This window comes from Sinocyclocheilus anshuiensis, unplaced genomic scaffold (genome assembly GCF_001515605.1).
Source record: "Sinocyclocheilus anshuiensis isolate Anshui unplaced genomic scaffold, SAMN03320099.WGS_v1.1 scaffold3, whole genome shotgun sequence".
Taxonomy (NCBI): Eukaryota; Metazoa; Chordata; class Actinopteri; order Cypriniformes; family Cyprinidae; genus Sinocyclocheilus; species Sinocyclocheilus anshuiensis.
This window is the reverse complement of record NW_015548205.1, coordinates 276,369-295,430: the sequence shown is the minus strand read 5'-3', so window position 1 is coordinate 295,430 and position 19,062 is coordinate 276,369. Positions and strand designations below refer to the sequence as shown.

At 37.5% G+C, this 19,062-nt stretch overlaps 1 protein-coding gene across 1 annotated transcript in view; it reads right to left on the bottom strand.

Annotated features, from left to right (window-relative positions):
- plppr1 (phospholipid phosphatase related 1) overlaps nt 1-19,062 on the bottom strand; it is a 43,384-nt gene that overhangs the window by 12,392 nt on the left and 11,930 nt on the right. Inside the window, exon 2 of the mRNA XM_016440229.1 lies at nt 14,571-14,667. Coding sequence (XP_016295715.1) covers nt 14,571-14,630 — 60 coding nt within the window. The 5' untranslated portion in view covers nt 14,631-14,667. The remainder of the gene's footprint in view (nt 1-14,570; nt 14,668-19,062) is intronic.

The following is a 19,062-nucleotide window of genomic DNA, read 5'->3' as shown; positions in this document are numbered from 1 at the left end:
GTTTTCTGCATTATCTATGTGAATATGAGAATCGATTTCATATATCGTATCGTGACGAACCCTCCGATTTACACCCCGCCCCCCCCACCCCACCAAAAAAAACTGTAAACCTAGGGGCAAACACTGACTTCGTTTGGTTGTGGTCAGAAAGCAATGCAACTCAACGAACCAAACAAATGAAGCTGCATACTGATTCATAATGGGGAAATACATTAGTAAAAAGCAACAGTGTCTGATTCTGTGGATGAGCACATTATTATCACAGTTGAAACCCTAAACTGTCATGTAATTACCATTCTCCTGACAAAGTCTTGATTCACGCGCTAACTGATAGAAATATGAATGACACTATGAGGTGCATGGGTGCACTCTCACCTAAGAGAGGACAGTTTTACTGTGACTTGCATACACACATTTTGGTGCGCTTTGAATTAGTGAGCTGCACCAAGACAATTATGCATTATAACAATGTAACAAAGTCCCTGTGTCAGAACAAAGATCTACAGGTCTGAAAATGATGAAAAAGCTGAAAGATGGGACTATGAAAGATGGGACTTTGTACACAAATCTTTACTTCAAAACAGTGTATTTCAACTTCTCAAATGCTGTCCCACAGTCCTCCACTGTAAGTACATAACTATAAACCCATCTTTTTGCTTTTATAAACTAAGGGAGAAGATGAAATTGTCGTCTCTGGTTACAACAGCATGTCACAGATTTCCACAGAGTTTAACTTTAAACCACTAGCCGACAGTGCCGACCCTTAAATCAAATTGCATTCCACACCAGCACAATCAGAAGTCATTATCAGGACAGAAGCAGGTTGAATAGGGTCTTTATACACGTCTCACACTCTGAAACAACACAATCTGAACCCTGCAGCTATGTACTGAGTCAGCACCTCATTAGTATTTCATGAGCCCACGTACCATGATTCCTCATGCTTGACTTAAACCATAATATAAAGGGCATCATATGGAGCCGAAGGGGAAGCACGTCTAACCCGATTACAGTCACGATACACTGACACAGCACTTTTCTTTCCAGTAGCTGAATTCAGAAAAGCAGCCTCAAACTATAGGTGGAACATAATATTAACACTTCACTGGCACAGACACCCTTACAAAAAAAAGTACTGAGGTGATGCTATTAGACAGCAATTCTATGGTACAGTACTTTATACCACAGTACTTAATGATACTTCTAGTGACATTTAGTGACTTTATAAGTATGACTTTAACTATATTCCACTGAAAGTAGTTGGCAACAGTGCTGAACATGAATTTGAGTCAAATGGCACTAGATTTTTTATTTTTTTTAGTTGAGATTCAACGTTATCTGGCTTGACAGCATTACAAATGTTGATAGCTAGCTACAGTTTTCATTATGTAGGCTTTTCCACCATTGTGGAGCACCGATTAGAGTGGCATCTCTATTTCTTGAACTTTTTGCCTTGCGCTTGATTTCCATTAGGCTTAAAAGCAAATCTTGACTAAAATCAGTGTTAAAATAATGTAATCCAGTCACAGAAATACAGAGTTCTGGCATGAAACTCTAGATGGCGCAGTCCGATAGGTCTAACTCAATCTGACCTAATGACATCATTATCACATGGCACAGCTGATTGGTTCTCTCCTGTATCGGTAGCCAATGAGCTTGCTGCTCAACATTCAAATATATGACTAGTGCTTGCCGTAGCAGTTGCAGCTTGCTTCAGAAACCCTCCACCTTCCCCAGCTCCACCTGTATAGATCTGCTACGAGGTGATTCATGAATGCTATATGGGGGTTATTCATATATGTTATATTTGCAGCAGCAGTATTTCTTACATGCTCACAGCAGCATGTTGTGGATGTATTGGCAGTAGCAAGTCTCGGTACTTGCTCTGCCGCAGCAGCAGCGTAGCAGATCTATTCCGCCAAGACCAAATACATTAACATTGTCATGTGCATTACCATGCCAATCCCTCCGAGAGTTGTCATGACAGAATTAAGTTTAAGGCTGGAATACACTATATGACACTTGCCCAAATTTCTTCCCCCCAATTTAAGTCTGGAGAAGTTGACACTAGTTGTTAAAAGTCAGAGCCAGTCTGCAGATTTTAGTTGATAGATTTCATAGAAAATCGTTTAGTGTATGATGGCCAGTTTTTCCTCTGCGACTGTTTACAAAGTTGGCAAGTGTATGATTCAAGCGTTTTAAAATCTGTTCAGATTTAAAAAGTCATGTAGTGTATTCCAGCCTTTAGCTGTTTAAAGTTGACAAGAAACCTTGCAACTTGGTGTATTTCAACCCAATCTCATGAAAAACGTTACTATTTTATGAGGTGGTGATTTCGTATGAATTCAGATATGATTTGTATGGATTTGTATGGAAATGTAAAATGTTTATTAAAGGTAAGCATGAAGGTCCACCGCTAAACCTAACCATCAGTGGGGCATAAGAAGATCATATGAACATGTACAAATTACATTGTACAAAATCATTTGAATTAGCCAAGAATTCACAAAATGTAAAATAGCTATGAATTGCCATGCATGTAAAGTATTCAACTTATTTACAAATCTGTGTCTACTGGCACAATACAATGGGTTCAAATGTGGCTCAACCAGATCAGATTTTAAAAATCAAAATTAGGGCTGCACGATAAATCGCATGCGATATTTAACGCGCATCTTGTCAGAAAGCCGGTTCTGTAATCAGCAGTAAATCTCCATCACCTGTGGGCTTTCACATTGAGCAGCATTAACTACACAGAGCCGTTGTTCACTGACGAGCAGCGCAAAAAATCGCGCGAATATGGACGTGGTTTTGCGCAACTTTTGTATTAGTTTTGCTATTTTGTCTTTTGTTTTTAACCAACAGGTTTAGCTTGATGCAAAGAACAAGAAACGTTATTTGTTCTAAATCTGTTGAACTGTTGTCCTGTGAACGCACAGAATGCCAAACTAAAGCGTACCTGTGGGTAATAAAGCCTATTTCCAACAACATGAAAGCGTTTTTTCTCATAACCCCTCAGGACTGAGCACAGTACAGTTAACGGTGCTTTACAACAAAGTGCTCCGAGCAAAAGCCACCAAGATGAAAATCCAGAAAAGGAACATCCACTGCACTACAAACAACATCAAGATCTCTCCCTAGACCTTATTAAACAGACTTTCATATGACTGAAGGAGAGGCTGCCCTACAAATCATTCATATCCGTCACTCTGATGGACTGAGCTGTACAATTTCCACCATGCTCTAATTTTATCCGATATATTTATTTTCATTTCCTAATAATTGCAGAGACGCCATTGCATTGTGTATTATGTCGGTATGATACAACCAAAATTAACATATTTAGTAATTAAAAATTACAATTCATTGCCAAAGACTACCCTTGTGAAAAAGAATTACCATTTTAAAAAGGGAACCTATACCTGAATGTATTGCAATGTTCTTAGAAACTTGAAGCATGTAAATTGCAAAAAAAAAAAAAAAAAGTATTACAGATTTATATTAAACGCAATTAACAACTTATTTTACCCTCTTAAGTAGGATTTAAATGCATCTTTATATGTAATTCCATATAGTGTACTGTTGAATGTACTGACAAGCATTTACTGTAAATTAAACTTTATTTTAATGTAATTTCTATTAAAAACGATATGTCATGTATGTAAATATTTTTGTAAATACACATTTGTAATGATTAAGTTGCAATTTACTACATTTAAAATATATTAACTTTAGTTACAATTATAATCAAGTACTTCACATGTGCTTTAGTATGTTAGTCAACACATCAAAATAAGTGTACTATAAAGCATGACACAATATTACTAAAATAATGATTTAAAATATACTATAAATTAAATTTTTATGCACTTAAGTGTATGAAACTATCTTTAAGTACACTTAAGTGGCCTTATATATTACATTATCAGCAAGTACAGTTTTTTTAAATGTACTTTGAATATGTACAGTACACTACAAGAGCAAATTTCATGCAATTAAGTGCATTTTTCTCACAAGGGTAACGAGACAAAAACAAAACAGCAAATACTCATCATTAATAAACATTTACGCAACATTAATCTTAAAATTTAGTCAATTTTAGTCAACTACTGAATGTTCTATCAGTAATATGCCTATTATGACAGACATTAATATACCTTTAGTATCCCATGCTAACTCACTGTTCAGCACATCTCATCTTTAATGTATAAAGTCGTGATGATTGAGACCAAATCTGTTCTGCTGTAAAAGTGATTTTTATGCTGGATAAACTAATTACAACTCAGTCCTTGAGATATCTTTCATTTCCAAACACACAATGCAATAATCACAATGATACAAAAAAAAAACACCAAAAAAAAAAAACACCAAACACGCCTCTGCTGTCCTACAGGGGGCAGCATGTCACTACAAACACCAACAACACGGCAAAGACCAACAGAATGTGTGGGTGTGTGTGTGTGTGTAGAGAGAGAGAGATGTTTAGAATGAAACTCAAGCTTACTATTTACTACACACTGATCAGCAGTCAGACTTGTGATTTGCAGTGTGGATGATAAAGTCCCACTGATTAAAATAAATAAAAAAAAATAAAACAAATCCCCTTGAAATTACACTGAATGAGGAACCAGAGCTTAGTTCACTCAAAAATTAAAATTCAGTCATCTTATCAATCATCTTACCATTATGTTGTTCCAAACTTGCATGTACAGTATTTATTTCTTCTCAAATAAATTCAAATGTTATGGGAGACATTTTTTGTGTTCCGCAGAAATACAGGTTTGGTATAACATAAGGGCGAGTAAATAAAGATATAATTTAAATTTTGGGGTGAACTCTCTCTTTAATAAACCAGAATATCACTGGATGGGCTTGGCTTTCAATTGGACCTGCAAAAAAACACCTAACAACTACCCAGACTCCCTAGCAACCACCTCACAACACACTAAAAACCACACAAAGTGGCAGAGAGATTTGCAAGCACCACTAACATTTCCTTCAGAAAAATGTAAAACTCCAGTTTCCCCATGATCCCTTATAAATAAGCAAGCACATCCAATCAGCCTCACTTCCACAGCCAGAGCAATGCTACAGCTGTTTCAGACAAGCAGAATCAATCATAACAGGCTGTGTGCATCATAAACACGAGCAGTCGGCCATCTTACAACCCCTGCGGTTCACTGGGACACGGCCCTAAAGCGCACATGATGAAGGACTTCACACAACCATGATTCATCATTCTGTTCACTGCTGAATCAAACGAGTTACATGAGTAGATGGTTCACTCTATTTTCAGAATGTGTGCTGTAAAAATAGTTTACAGTGTGCTTTGACATCGCATGATAAGATGAGGCTCACTCTGAGTCTATGCAGATATTATACTTCTTCTGAATTTAAAGATGGTATCAAATCAAAATGCTAAAGTACACCTGAATACATGTTTTCTGGACATTGTTTTCTTGCTGCAATTGAAGCAGAAGATATGTTACATTTTTACATCGACGTATTAAAATATCATTTAGGTTAATTGTGTAGTTGATTGAAATAGCTCTTGCTGATTGCAAATTTAAGCAAATGAAAGGGGGAAAAAACATTTGCATAATGATTAGTCCTGATAAAATAAACATCAAAAGGAGCTCACAAACAAAGAGTCATGGCCTACTAACTAACTAATGTGACCAGACTTCAGATATGAAGAAGATGAGAAGGTTCACATGCTTGGAGGAATAATTCACATAAATGTAAATTATGTCATTAATTATTGTCGAAACTTCTGAAATAAATCAATACTTTTTTTTCAGCAAGGGCACATTAAATTGATTAAAAGTGACAGTAAAGACATAAATAATGCTAAAAGATTCTTAAAGATGCTTAAAGATTCATATTATATATCATTACATATTATATATTTTAGGTTATATTTAGTTACATTCTTTTGATCTTTCTATTAATCAAAAATCCCTTAACAAAATATATCACAGTTTGCACAAAATATTAGACGGCACAACGGTTTTCAAAATGACTATTATTATTATTATTATTATTATTAATAAATGTTTTTGAGCATCAAATCAGCATATTAGAATGATTTCTGAAGGATCATGTGACTCTGAAGACTGAAAATTCAACTTTTCCATTACAGGAATAAATGACATTTTAAAATAATTACATCATAATAATTACATTAATTACATCTTCTCGAAAGTATTCACCAGTGGGCCTGTCCTAAACTCTCCTACAAATAATTAGACAGCCATCACTTAAAGCATTTGCTGTGTTCAGTATTCAGATTTGTTGACTCTCCGTGCAGCCAAGAGTTTCTAGAGCATGTGTCAATCATATTTGTACGCCTGGATTTGAGCAGTTTCACTACGTTCTTCCATGAACATACTGTCAAACTGTCTCAGGTTATTTGTGGAGCATCTGTGATCTGCACATCACTGATTTTTTTGCAGGATTTAAAGAAAAGAAACTCAGTTATCATCCTTGTCTCTTCTGATTATGATGCAATGCATTTGAAATCTTCTACGCAATCGATGATCAACTGAGAGCACAATACATTTGGTTCATGTTGAAACAAGTTTACAACAGTGTGGATGAAGTAGACTAAATGCCTTCAGGTGAGCCATCCAAGGACTAAATCCATCTCTGACTGAGGTTGGCTTGCTTGTTGGTGTTGGCAGGTACAAGTATGTTAACTGGGAGGAAACATTTAAGCCAGACTGTGGTTTTCTACTGACTTCCAAAGTTTGCTGGGTAGTCTACACTGATCAGCCACAACATTAAAACCACCTGCCCCTGCCTAATATCATGTAGGTCCCTCAAAACAGCTCTAATGCGTCGAGGCAAGGACTCCACAAGACCTCTGAACGTGTCCTGTGGTCTCTGGCACCGAGATATTAACAGCAAATACTTGGAAGTCTTGCAAGCTGTGAGGTGAGGCTTCTATGGGTCGGATTTGATGATTCAGCACATCCCATAGATGCCCAATCGGATTGAGATCTGGGGAATTTGGAGGCCAAAGCAACACCTTAAACTCTTTGTCATGTTCCTCAAACCATTCCTGAACAATTTCTGCAGTGTGTCAGGTGCATTATCCTGCTGAAAGAGGCCACTGCCATGAAGGGGTGTACTGGTACGTGGTCTGTAACAATCTTTAGGTAGCTGGTACATGTCAAAATAACATCCAAATGAATGCCAGGAGCCAAGGTTTCCTAGCAGAACATTGTCCAGAACATAACCCTGCCTCCACTGGCCTGCTTTCTTCCCATAGTACACCCTTACATCTCTTTACCAGGTAAATTTACGATGCACATGTACCCGGGCATCCACTTGATCTATAAGAAACCATGATTCATCAGACCAGGCAACCTTCTTCCATTACTTATGCCCATTGTAGGTGTGTTCGGTGGAGAACAGGGGTCATCATGGACGCTGTGAGTGGTCTGAGATATAAAGCCCCATATGCAGCAAACTGCAATGCACTGTGAAATTTTCAACAATTTGAGCTACAGTTGCTCTGCTGTGTGATCAGACCAGATGGGCTAGCCTTCAATGAGGCTTGAGCACCCATGACCCTGATGCTGGTTCACCAGTAATCTCTCCTTGCACTACGTTAGGTGGGCACACCATGAATACCCGGGAAGATTTGTCGTTTGACCAAGTCATCTAGGCATCACTATTTGGCCCTTGTCAAAGTCACTAAGGCCCTGTTTACACCTGGTATTAAGATGTGTTTTGGTAGATCACAAGACAACGAGGGAGACACATTCCCATTCACACCTGGTGTTTTAATCTGTCTCTTTTATCCACCTGATTCCTTTAAAGGGAGGGTCTATGGGAGGTGTACATGGGCTTTTTCTGATCTTTTGATCTAATATTGTACAATAAGTTCGCACAATATACTTATGAAAGGAGACAATGGAAAATGATACGGAGAGCAGCAGCTTTGGTTTGTGTTATAATACCTGCAAAACTACACCGAACGCAATGGATTTGTGTTACAATCAGGACTGGTGTGCTTTTTATATTTTTTCATCTTCAAATGAAACATACTGCTTCAGCCGGCCTTTTTGGAATATGGTACTTTTGCTTGAGTATAATTTTTCAGTACTCTTTCCACCATTGGTAAGCAGAGAGGAGGAGTTTCGAACGCATTCGACCAATGCAATCAGGTCGAATGCTTTTTCAACTACCTCCGGAACTGGTCGAAAGTGGACAAGCTCAAAACATTTCAGACCCCATTTACACCTCTGTTCAGTGTTGTCCCCTTGTGATTGGATCGACAAAAAAAATGCATCATAATACCATGGTGTATACAGGGCCTAAGATCTTTTCACTTCATCATTTTTCCTGCTTCCAACACATGAAATTGCCGGCCACTTGCTGCCTAATACATCCCACCTCTTGACAGGTGAAATCGTAATGATATAATCAGTGTTATTCACTTCATCTGTCAGTGGTTTGAATGTTGTAGTGTATTTTCTACCTTGAGGCCTACAATGCTAGCCTTTCAAATGATGTTTAGTTTCCTGCAATCAAAAGTGAACACCTGATCTGAAAGTCAGTTTGCACAGTCCTAGATTACAACTAATACATGTCAGGAGGATGAAGGATGTCGCTTGATAAAACAGCTTTAAGTACAATAAAACATTAATGAAAATGTGTCCTGAATATAACAAAATAACACACATCAGCTTTAAAAATTTCAAAGAACTAGATCTTTATTTTTATAGACAGAGAGACACAAAAGCACAGCTCAAAGTCCCAATGGATGGCTGAAGAGCAAGAGCGCAGCACTTTGTGGCTGGACTTTTAGGATGAATAATTAATTATGTCTGATGTTATTGGGGAATGGGTGGCTTGCAGGAAGCAGATCTCAAGAAGCAGGTTCAAAGTGTTCTATCTCGAAGGCAGGGTCCATAATAAACTTTTCCCACAGCAGCCAATGGTGGGTGAGTTGAGAACATTTGCAAGGCAAAAATTGTTTTGACCATGAAGCTGCATTTTACCTTATGTAATATAAAAAGGTCAGTTTATCTGATATCTTTCTTCATGTTTGTTGCACTACTTGCAATGGGGTCACGAGCGTTTCTGACTACCTCCATGTGGTTTCAGTGATGCAATCCGATGACAACATTTTGGACCCCATTTACACCTGTATTTCTCACTGACCACTTGTGATCAAAAAAAAAAAAAAACCTTATTCACATATTAATACCAGGTGCAAAACATTTAAACTAATACAGAGTTCTGGCATGAAACTCTAGATGGCGCAGTCCGATAGGTTTAACTCAATCTGACCTAATGACATCATTATCACATGGCACAGCTGATTGGTTCTCTCCTGTATCGGTAGCCAATGAGCTCGCTGCTCAACATTCAAATATATGACTAGTGCTTGCCGTAGCAGTTGCAGCTTGCTTCAGAAACCCTCCACCTTCCCCAGCTCCACCTGTAAAGATCTGCTACGAGGTGATTCATGAATGCTATATGGGGATTATTTCATGTGTTATATTTGCAGCAGCAGTATTTCTTACATGCTCACATCAGCATGTTGTGGATGTATTGGCAGTAGCAAGTCTCAGTACTTGCTCTGCTGCAGCAGCGTAGCAGATCTATTCCTCCAAGACCAAATACATTAACATCGCCATGTACATTACCATGCCAATCCCTCCGAGAGTTGTCATGACAGAACTATTTATAATGCTGATTATAATGTATGATAATTTAATGCAGAATTACAATTTGATAGTCCCAATAATGCCAAATGTCTGATTTTACCAGTAAATTAAATTTATTCAAAATTATTATTCTACATAAATTTCCCACTTAATCTCTTTTTTAGCATATCGTGAGATCAGTATTGTGTATCAATACTGTATGAGATGAGAAATATACCATGAGATCCATACTGAGTATCAAACTGAATCGTGGCATGAGTGTATCGTTACACCCCTATTATCGAAGTTGATTCTCAAGTATAAAATGCACTGGCCAATAAAGCAAAAAAGAATGTGCAATATGAATGAATGAATGAATAATGTTTAAATCTAGTTAAAAACAAAGCATGTTTTTATAAACTAAATCGGTTTAGTTAAATTAATAAGAACAATTATTACATTATTTTCATTTATATCATTAAGTATTATTTAGTATATTTGCCTACACAGTAAAGCATTTTAATATGAACAATACCACACAGCCACATAAAAATCAGAGTTAAATTAGATTCAAATTGAATCAGAGTTTCAAATCAGTTCACTGAAACCGTTTGAACTGATTCTTGAACCTAAACTTTTTTGTTAATTTAGTTGTTTATCCTCATCATGCCACGACACATTTTAATAAGATTCGACACCTTCATTCCAGACCTGTAAGATGTCAAAATGCTTACGTTCTGAGTTTCAACAAACATTGCTTAAACATAGCATTCGCCTCAAAGGTTTGTAATGCATCATGGGTAAACACAATTTTTCTTTAATAAATTCATTAAATTGCCTCTGAAGCCAACACAGTAATCATGCATATAGTATAATTATAGTCTGCAATGTGTGAATATTACTTTGATCAGAGCTAACAGTGAAAATAGGTCAACAGATGGTTGTGGTGTGCTCCAGGTATATGGCCATCATTACTGGTGAAGCCAGACGTGTAGATCGCCTCAAATATTCGAATATACATTTTGAACTAAGCATACAAATCCAAATTATTTTAAAACTAGGCACAGGATCTTATAGCAGAAGCCAATTACGCATCCCTTTTTTTTTTGCCTTGTTATTTGTCAGTGAAAAACAAGCCCAATGACTGACCAACAGAAACAGGAACAACATGATCAGAAGATGGCCAGCATCCAGTTCCTGCACAGTCAGGAGCTGGGAGAGAAAGGTAGCTGGCATATGTCAGCATATTGGACACGCTTCTCGGATCGGGTGCCTTTTCACAGGAATAATCTCTCTAAAGAAACTGCGCACGGCTGTATTTCTCATCGTCTTCACTAGCGAGCATTAGGCTGCATGATCATCTCTGTGTGGCCTAGTTTCCGTCTCTGATGTGTCTTGAAAGCTCCAAGCAGATCCAGAGGCAAAGGAAACACACATTCACACACATCTATTTAGTGGAAAGCACTGAGGAATAGAGGATTCGTCCTGTAAAGGGAACCTCTGTGGCAAGCATGTTTTTAAGTGTGTTTTATCTACGTTTGCATGGGAAGTCCCAACTGAAGTCGGATTGAGAAGCTGCTAACATAGATACACATTTTACTTCTTTCTTATGCCGTTTGGCAAGCGGTCTGGTACTTTGCTGCCAATGTGTAATTCCTCTATTGCACGCAGTCACAAAAGGAAAGAATCACCGCCACTAAAGGAGGAAGTGAAATGTCATTCAAGTGCACATTCAGTATGCAACTAAAAATCAAAAACAGATACAAGTAAGGCTGGGCGATACAGACAAAATTATTATTCGAGCATTAACACAAAATTGGTATTGGTATCATATTTGTACATATCATACTGAAATTCTATCCAGATTTATGCCTTTTCTTTTGCTGCTGTACTTACTGGACTAACACAACTTTTGCCCTGATTTGCAGTCTGGACAAGTCGATGCTAGTTGCCAAAAGTAAGAGCTAACAGATTTCAATGAATATTGTGTATGATGTGCACAGACTACAATTCTTTAGCTACAGACTATGATTCCATCCTGTCAAAGAACATCCAACATATCTGATACTTTGAGAAAAGTCAGCAAGTGTATGATGCCTATTGTTTTGTTGTGTATTCCAGCATTGAGTGCAATCCCCTTTGGGGATTTAAAGGGATAGTTCACCCAAAAATGTGACTGATTTACTTACCCTCAAGCCATCTTAGGTTTTCCTTTGCTGTAAACAAAACTTGGTTCTCGCGAGACTAGCATAGTCTCAACGTAGCTTAAGCTACGTCTACGTCATCCGCTGGAACGCCACTCTCTCGTGAATGTGCGTACGACAATCAGAGGAAACTCGAGATTATGGTTTATTAGTCCCCTGGAGTCGTGTGGAGTACTTTTTATGATGGATGGATGCACTTTTTTGGACTTCAAAATCTCGACCACCGTTCACTGATTTTTTAATATAACTCCGATTGTATTCATCTGAAAGAAGAAAGTCATATATACCTAGGATGGCTTGAGGGTGAGTAAATCATGGGGTAATTTCATTTTTGGGTGAACGATCTCTTTAAGACAAGGTGGAGGATATACTGACTTTCAGAAGTTAGTTGGGATGTTTTTTTAGAAAATTCTTTCCAAAACACTGTTGTAATGCATCATGGGTAAACACCAAATTTTTTTTAATAAATTAATGAAATTGCCCTGAAGCCAACACAGTAATCATGCATATGGTGTAATTATAGTCTGCAATGCGTGAATATTACTTTGATCAGAGCTAACAGTGAAAATAGGTCAACAGATGGTTGTGGTGTGCTCCAGGTATACGGTCATCATTACTGGTGAAGCCAGACGTTTAGATCGCCTCAAATATTCGAACAGAAATTTTGAACCAAGCATACAAAACCTAATTATTTTTATTTTAAAACGATCTTATAATATAAAAGATCTTATAGCAGAAGCCAATTACGCATCACTTTTTTTGCCTTGTTATCTGTCAAACAGTGAAAAACAGGTCCAATGACTGGCCAACAGAAACAACATGATCAGAAGATGGTCAGCAACTATCCCTTTAAGACAAGTTGGAGGATATACTAACATTCAGAAGTTATTTGAGATAATTTTTTAGAACATTCTTTCCAAAACAATGAAGTTTGTTTTAAGTCTTAAGAAATGTTTTAGGAAAAATAACAATTTTAAGAAGTGTTTTTGGGAATTCAATCTATTCTTAATAAAATATGTCGAGAAAAAAATATGAAGAAATAATATTCTTAAGAATATTTGAAGAATCCAGCTTTGTGGAACTCAATAAATGCCCACCCACCAACATCTACCAAGAAATTTTCAACTGTTCATTAAAGCTGTGACAATAAATCGATGCATCGCGTTTCGTGGATCGATTCTGAGATTTTCGGAATGCATCGTGATTCTCTCTGGAATAAATTATGATCTCAGTTTTTAACAGCAGATGGCACTCTAAGCTAGTTTCTAACCGCACACACAAATACTCACGAAGAGCAGCACTTGTGCGTTCGGCTGAGTAACGTAAGTGGTGAAATGGACTTGCGTCTCGGCTCAGAATGCTTTTATGATGCGTGATTAATGTAAACACAGCCCACTGTGAACACCCTTGTAATTTGTTTCAACCTTTTCGAACTTGATTATATTAGGTTCAAGTGGTGTGTGTGCAAGGAACAGGAAGCAAGAAGAGTGCGGCCGTTTCTAAAGCACGCAGTGCCATCTGCTGTTAAAAACTAAGCTCAGAATCGATTCAAGAGAGAATCGCGATGCATTCGTAAAATCTCAGAATCGAAGCAAAATAATTTCTTGATTTGCGTTGCATCGATTTATTGTCGCAGCCCTACTATTCATTCAGGCCATGTCCATACATACACGGGTATTTTTATAAACAGAGTTTTTCCTTCTTCCATTTTTTAAAAAATCTGTCCAAATGAAAACGCAAACGCATGCTATGAAGCACTGTCAAGAGCATGCCAAGCCAACAGGTGGCGATATAATCTCAACCGTAAAGCCATGTTGGCCAATCAGAAGCCTGAAAAAGTTTCCAATAGGCGTAGATAACGATGCATGCTCTGATGTCACAAGCCAAAATCTCCGGTTTCGCTGTCTACACGATAACACTGCAACCTGAGTTTTTGAAAATCTTCACCCTGGCAGGAGTTTTCAAAAATGTTCGGTTTCAGTGACCTGGTGCTGCGTTTGCTTGTAAATAACTGTGTTCGTGTGGACAGGGCCTAATAGTTAACATAATGGCACTGTTGACGTTCACTGTCAGTGGAGAAAGAGGCCTCTTTTTGACAAGCATTCAATATATCCTGAGCTAGATGAGAAACTGGCAGATCTCTCTCTCCAGGTATTACAGAGCTAATTGCCCAGCACTCCTGGAGTAACCTGAGGGTTAAGCATCACGATCAAGGATCCAGTGGTGATAGTTTATTGCGCAACACTTGCAGGGCTAGAAACTAGATCTTTGGCCACTACGCTACAACTCCTCCACATGGTTAATGATCCCATACTAGCACATATTTCTGCCTGAGTACAAAGCTGGATGTCCTGAATACTCCTCTGCAGTATCAGCAGCTCACAGCTCTGGATATCTGGCATCCAGTGTTCTCGAGTTCAGGCAAATGGCACAGCGGTTCATCTCACAAACCCAACAGTCCTGTCTGAGAGATATGCACAGCTCGACTGGCTGAGGGAGACGAGCGCTTTGAAGTGCCTACACACAGTTCCCAGTGATAGATTTGACAGAAATTTTAATTAAATACCCGGCCAGTTTCAGAATGAAAAGACATCTTAAAGTCATATGAGAGAGGAAGGGACAGCATAATAACTGGTGAACAGAATATAATAGCAAGTGAATAAATGCAGCTATATAGTTGTTTTGGCTGTAAAACAAAACTTACCTCCACAAATATGAAGCATGGTATGATGGAGTAACTATGGTGTGTATTATCTGAAGCCATTTTGCATTGATTCAGTCAAAGTTCCACAGTTGGCAATCTAAAGGAGAAATAAGTAAAAATAGTCAAATTAATAGTGTGCTTAACAATTACGAATTTACTACAATTGTGTGAAATGCAGACACAGGAAAAACAGGAGAATGAAAGTGGAAAATCAAGAAATAGTTACTTGTGTAAAGTGATTTCACGTCACATTTTCCTTTAACAAACAACAGCTTCAAAACTCAAACACTGCCATTCAAATGTTTTGAGGTCAGTAGCATTTTTTTTAAATACTTTTATTCAGCAAGGACACATTGAATTGACTGAAAGTAACAGTAAAGATACAAAGTTGCAAAAGATTGTTTTCAAATAAATGCTGTTCTTTTGAGCTTTCTACTCAAAGAATCCTAAAAAATTAAAAATTAAAAAGTGGTTTGTTTCCAAAAAATATATTAGGGAAAACAATTGTTTTCAACACTGATAATAATCAGAAATGTTTCTTGAGCAGCAAATCAGCATATTAGAATGATTTCTGAAGATCATGTGATGCTGAAGACTGGAGTAATGATGCTGAAAATACAGCTTTGATCACAGAAATAAATTACATTTTAACATATATTCACATAGAAAACATTTGTAATAAGCTGTAGTGACGAGAAGAAACGTTTTTCAAAAAAAATACTGTATACAGAATGTGTCATTGTGTCATTTATGTTGGGGAAAAATATTACTAAATAAATAAGTAAGAGGAAACCCATTGAAAATGCTAATTCTTGTCTGGGTTTTATGGCTACAAATGCTACAATTCAGTTAAATGTCTTAAAATTATTTTTGAAACACCCAAACAGAATAATCACAACCACAACAAATAGGAGTTCACAACAAATGCCCAGAGGATCTGAAAAGAGCAACCAAAAACAGGACTTCTGGTTCTATGTGGAGGAAAGAAAACAAACCAAAGCCAGAACGACATAGAAAAGAGCAAGACTTTAACTGTGCAGCAACTCAAGGACAAACACAAGCAGTTTTTTCTGCTTTTCTCTTTTTCCTTTATCATCCATACATATATAAAAAATGTACACACAGAAATAAGAAGAAACATTTTTACACACGAGATTCATTATGGAAATTTGCTGTCTCCTAGGGCGGCAAGTAAGCAGAAGTAAGCATTTTTTTTATGTTAAAATATTTTCTCCTACCCCAGCTTTATAAGCAGAAACATCTCAGTAAGACTAAGACATATTGTGTTGTTTCATCAGAAAAGTGTAAACGCTGTGGCTTTGTGGCACAATCAAAACCAGCCTGATGCCACAACACATGGTAGCTTTGGGGCAGAGTGATTATTTTTTACTTACCACAAGGGAATTGTTTAGGGAAACCTGATTATAGAAAAGAGCAAGACTTTAACTGTGCAGCAACTCAAGGACAAACACAAGCAGTTTTTTCTGCTTTTCTCTTTTTCCTTTATCATCCATACATATATAAAAAATGTACACACAGAAATAAGAAGAAACATTTTTACACACGAGATTCATTATGGAAATTTGCTGTCTCCTAGGGCGGCAAGTAAGCAGAAGTAAGCATTTTTTTTATGTTAAAATATTTTCTCCTACCCCAGCTTTATAAGCAGAAACATCTCAGTAAGACTAAGACATATTGTGTTGTTTCATCAGAAAAGTGTAAACGCTGTGGCTTTGTGGCACAATCAAAACCAGCCTGATGCCACAACACATGGTAGCTTTGGGGCAGAGTGATTTTTTTTTTTACTTACCACAAGAGAATTGTTTAGGGAAACCTGATTGAAATCATTTATTATTTTGGCAATTCCATTTGGTGATGCTAGTGGCACAGTCTCATTTGGAATTACAGGAGCTCGATGGTGAGGCAAGCTGTTGTGGCAATGATTCGGAAGAACAGCTCACATCTGATCCAAACTTTTTCCTCAGAAAGTGTACATAGATGGAAAACAAATGCTGGTTCCAATACATTTGCTAAGGCAAATACACATCTCACACACACATTCACAGAGCGAAGTTATGCCACAAATTTCATCATAATTCAGTGTAGTGCAGAAGTTTGTGCTGCTCGTGTACTTATTTTTGTGAGCCGCATGTGACAGACATTGACAAAACAGTAGTTTTACGTTTATCCAGGCAGCATAAAAAATGTCTCAAAAATATATGGACATTTAAGCCACATTTAAAATATCTCTATGTCATTGCTTTAGTCACAAAACTTTAAAACAATTGACCCTTTGCAAAGACCCGCCCCGCTTAGTTACTGTTGCTATGTCCGACAAGCCATGCCGCTCTAACGCCACACATCATGTTCTCACGCGGTGAAAAATACAATTTTGTCTTTTCTTAGGAAATTCAAACAATAAATAGTGTTTTGTGGCTCTTTAATGTGTCGTGACAGATCGCTGTAGCGCCTCAGTTCAAGCAGAACGTGAACCGATCATCTCTTCATATTTAGTACTTAAAGAACGGAATAAACATGTTACACGAATGAACATCAGAGGTAGGGCTGCACGATAAATCGAAATGGAATCGAGATCGCGATTCGACAGAAGCTGCGATTGTCATGCGTATCTTTCAGTGAAGCAGGGTTCTGTGATCAGCAGTAAATCTCCATCCAAAGGCCAGAGGGCGCTCTCGCGCTGAAACTCCAAATACGCCTTGCAGAAGAAACCCAGAAAATGCCTATCGCTGCAGCTGAATAAACAGAAGATTCAACTGCTTTCATTGATTGAATTTTTTGCGTAACTTGTCAGTGAACTACGGCTATGTGTAGTAAATTCTGCTCCATCTGAAAGCACGTGATGATGATTTCCTGCTGATTACAGAACCGGCTTTTTTAACAAAATGCGCTTGACAATCACATTCGATTAATCGTGCAGCCCTAATCAGAAGGTATTTTATTTCAACCGCAGAAAGACGTCAGTGCACACCATTTTTCATGTTTAAGTCCACCGACGTTAATCTACTCTCCTGTCTGATTTGTTTGTCAAACAAAATGGTGAATTTGGCGTTATGATTGGTCAGATCGCCTGTCAATCAAACTCCCTGCGAAGGGTCAGTTGGCATCTGCAAACAAACAATAAAAGAGCTTTTCTCTACACTTCTAAAATGCCAAAATAATTTATCTTCATTACAGAGAACGAACACAATTTTGTCATGTAGCAGTAATGTCTTCCTCCATCGGCTGTTCTTTGAAAAACTGGAGTCCTCGTTACTCGTTTAAGCTGGTGCTGAAGTGCTACATCTATGATTGACTAAATATCCTTTTATTTGGGCCCTGCCAGTCTAGACAGTGATTCATGACACTACTACCACTAGCAAACTGATACTGTTGTAGGTCCAACACTTTGGTCAATGCAAGGGTCTTGACAACACTTGCTGTTTGGTCATTGCTTCACATCTAGCAGGTCTGGAATGTACAGTACAGTTATGCTAATACAGAGTAGTTTAAATCCCTTCCTTCCTGCTAGCATCGCTTGTTCAACGTCTGTCCCTTGATGCACATTGTCAAATTGTTAACAGCTTTCAGAGCACCTGAAAACTCTTTCCTGAAGAGGCAAAACTGGGAACAGAATTTGGGTAACACAAACAGCCGTTTCTGAAACAACCCACATATCCCACATGGCCTGAATTTACATCTACTTCAATATCATAACCTTTGATGTAACATATAAAGTGCATCTATGTAGGAAATACAATCTTTTGTTAAGCAGCTACACATTCAGTTTAACTTTTAAATGAATAATTAATTCCTGTTCGCTATCTACAGGTGCATCTCAATAAATTAGAATGTCGTGGAAAAGTTATCGTATCGACCAAAATTAAGAAATATATCGTGATATAAATTTTGGCCATATCGTCCAGCCCTAAGACAAATATAACATACTAAAAGTGGCACTTGATGATGGGAATCTCCAAAACATTCTCTAGGGAAATACATACGTTTTTTTACAAATTGATGAATACACCGTTCAAAAAGTGGAAGCTTCGTATAGTTGTGTAAAATAACTTCCGCTGTAACCTGTATGAATGGCAATGCCCATAGCACAGGATTGTTGTGATTTACTGATGTACAATTCATCACATATGTTTCACCAAAACATATCAACCACAGTTTACTATCATTAATCAGGTATGATGAAACAAAGAAAAATGTTATCATGTTATTCCGATGCATATTTCACATTTATCGGTAGCGCACAATCTACTGTATATATCTATGCACAGATCAGCTTTTTTATTAAAGAAATGCAAGAATTGAATGCAAACAACATATCACATTAAAGAGCAATAAAATCGGATGAGGTTATACATCTCATAAAACATTAACTACAAGTAAAGACTGTGCAAATTAAACAGTAATAATGTTAGCATTGCTTTCATGTGCTTGCTTTACTTTCCGACACAATCATCACATATTAGATCAAATTGAG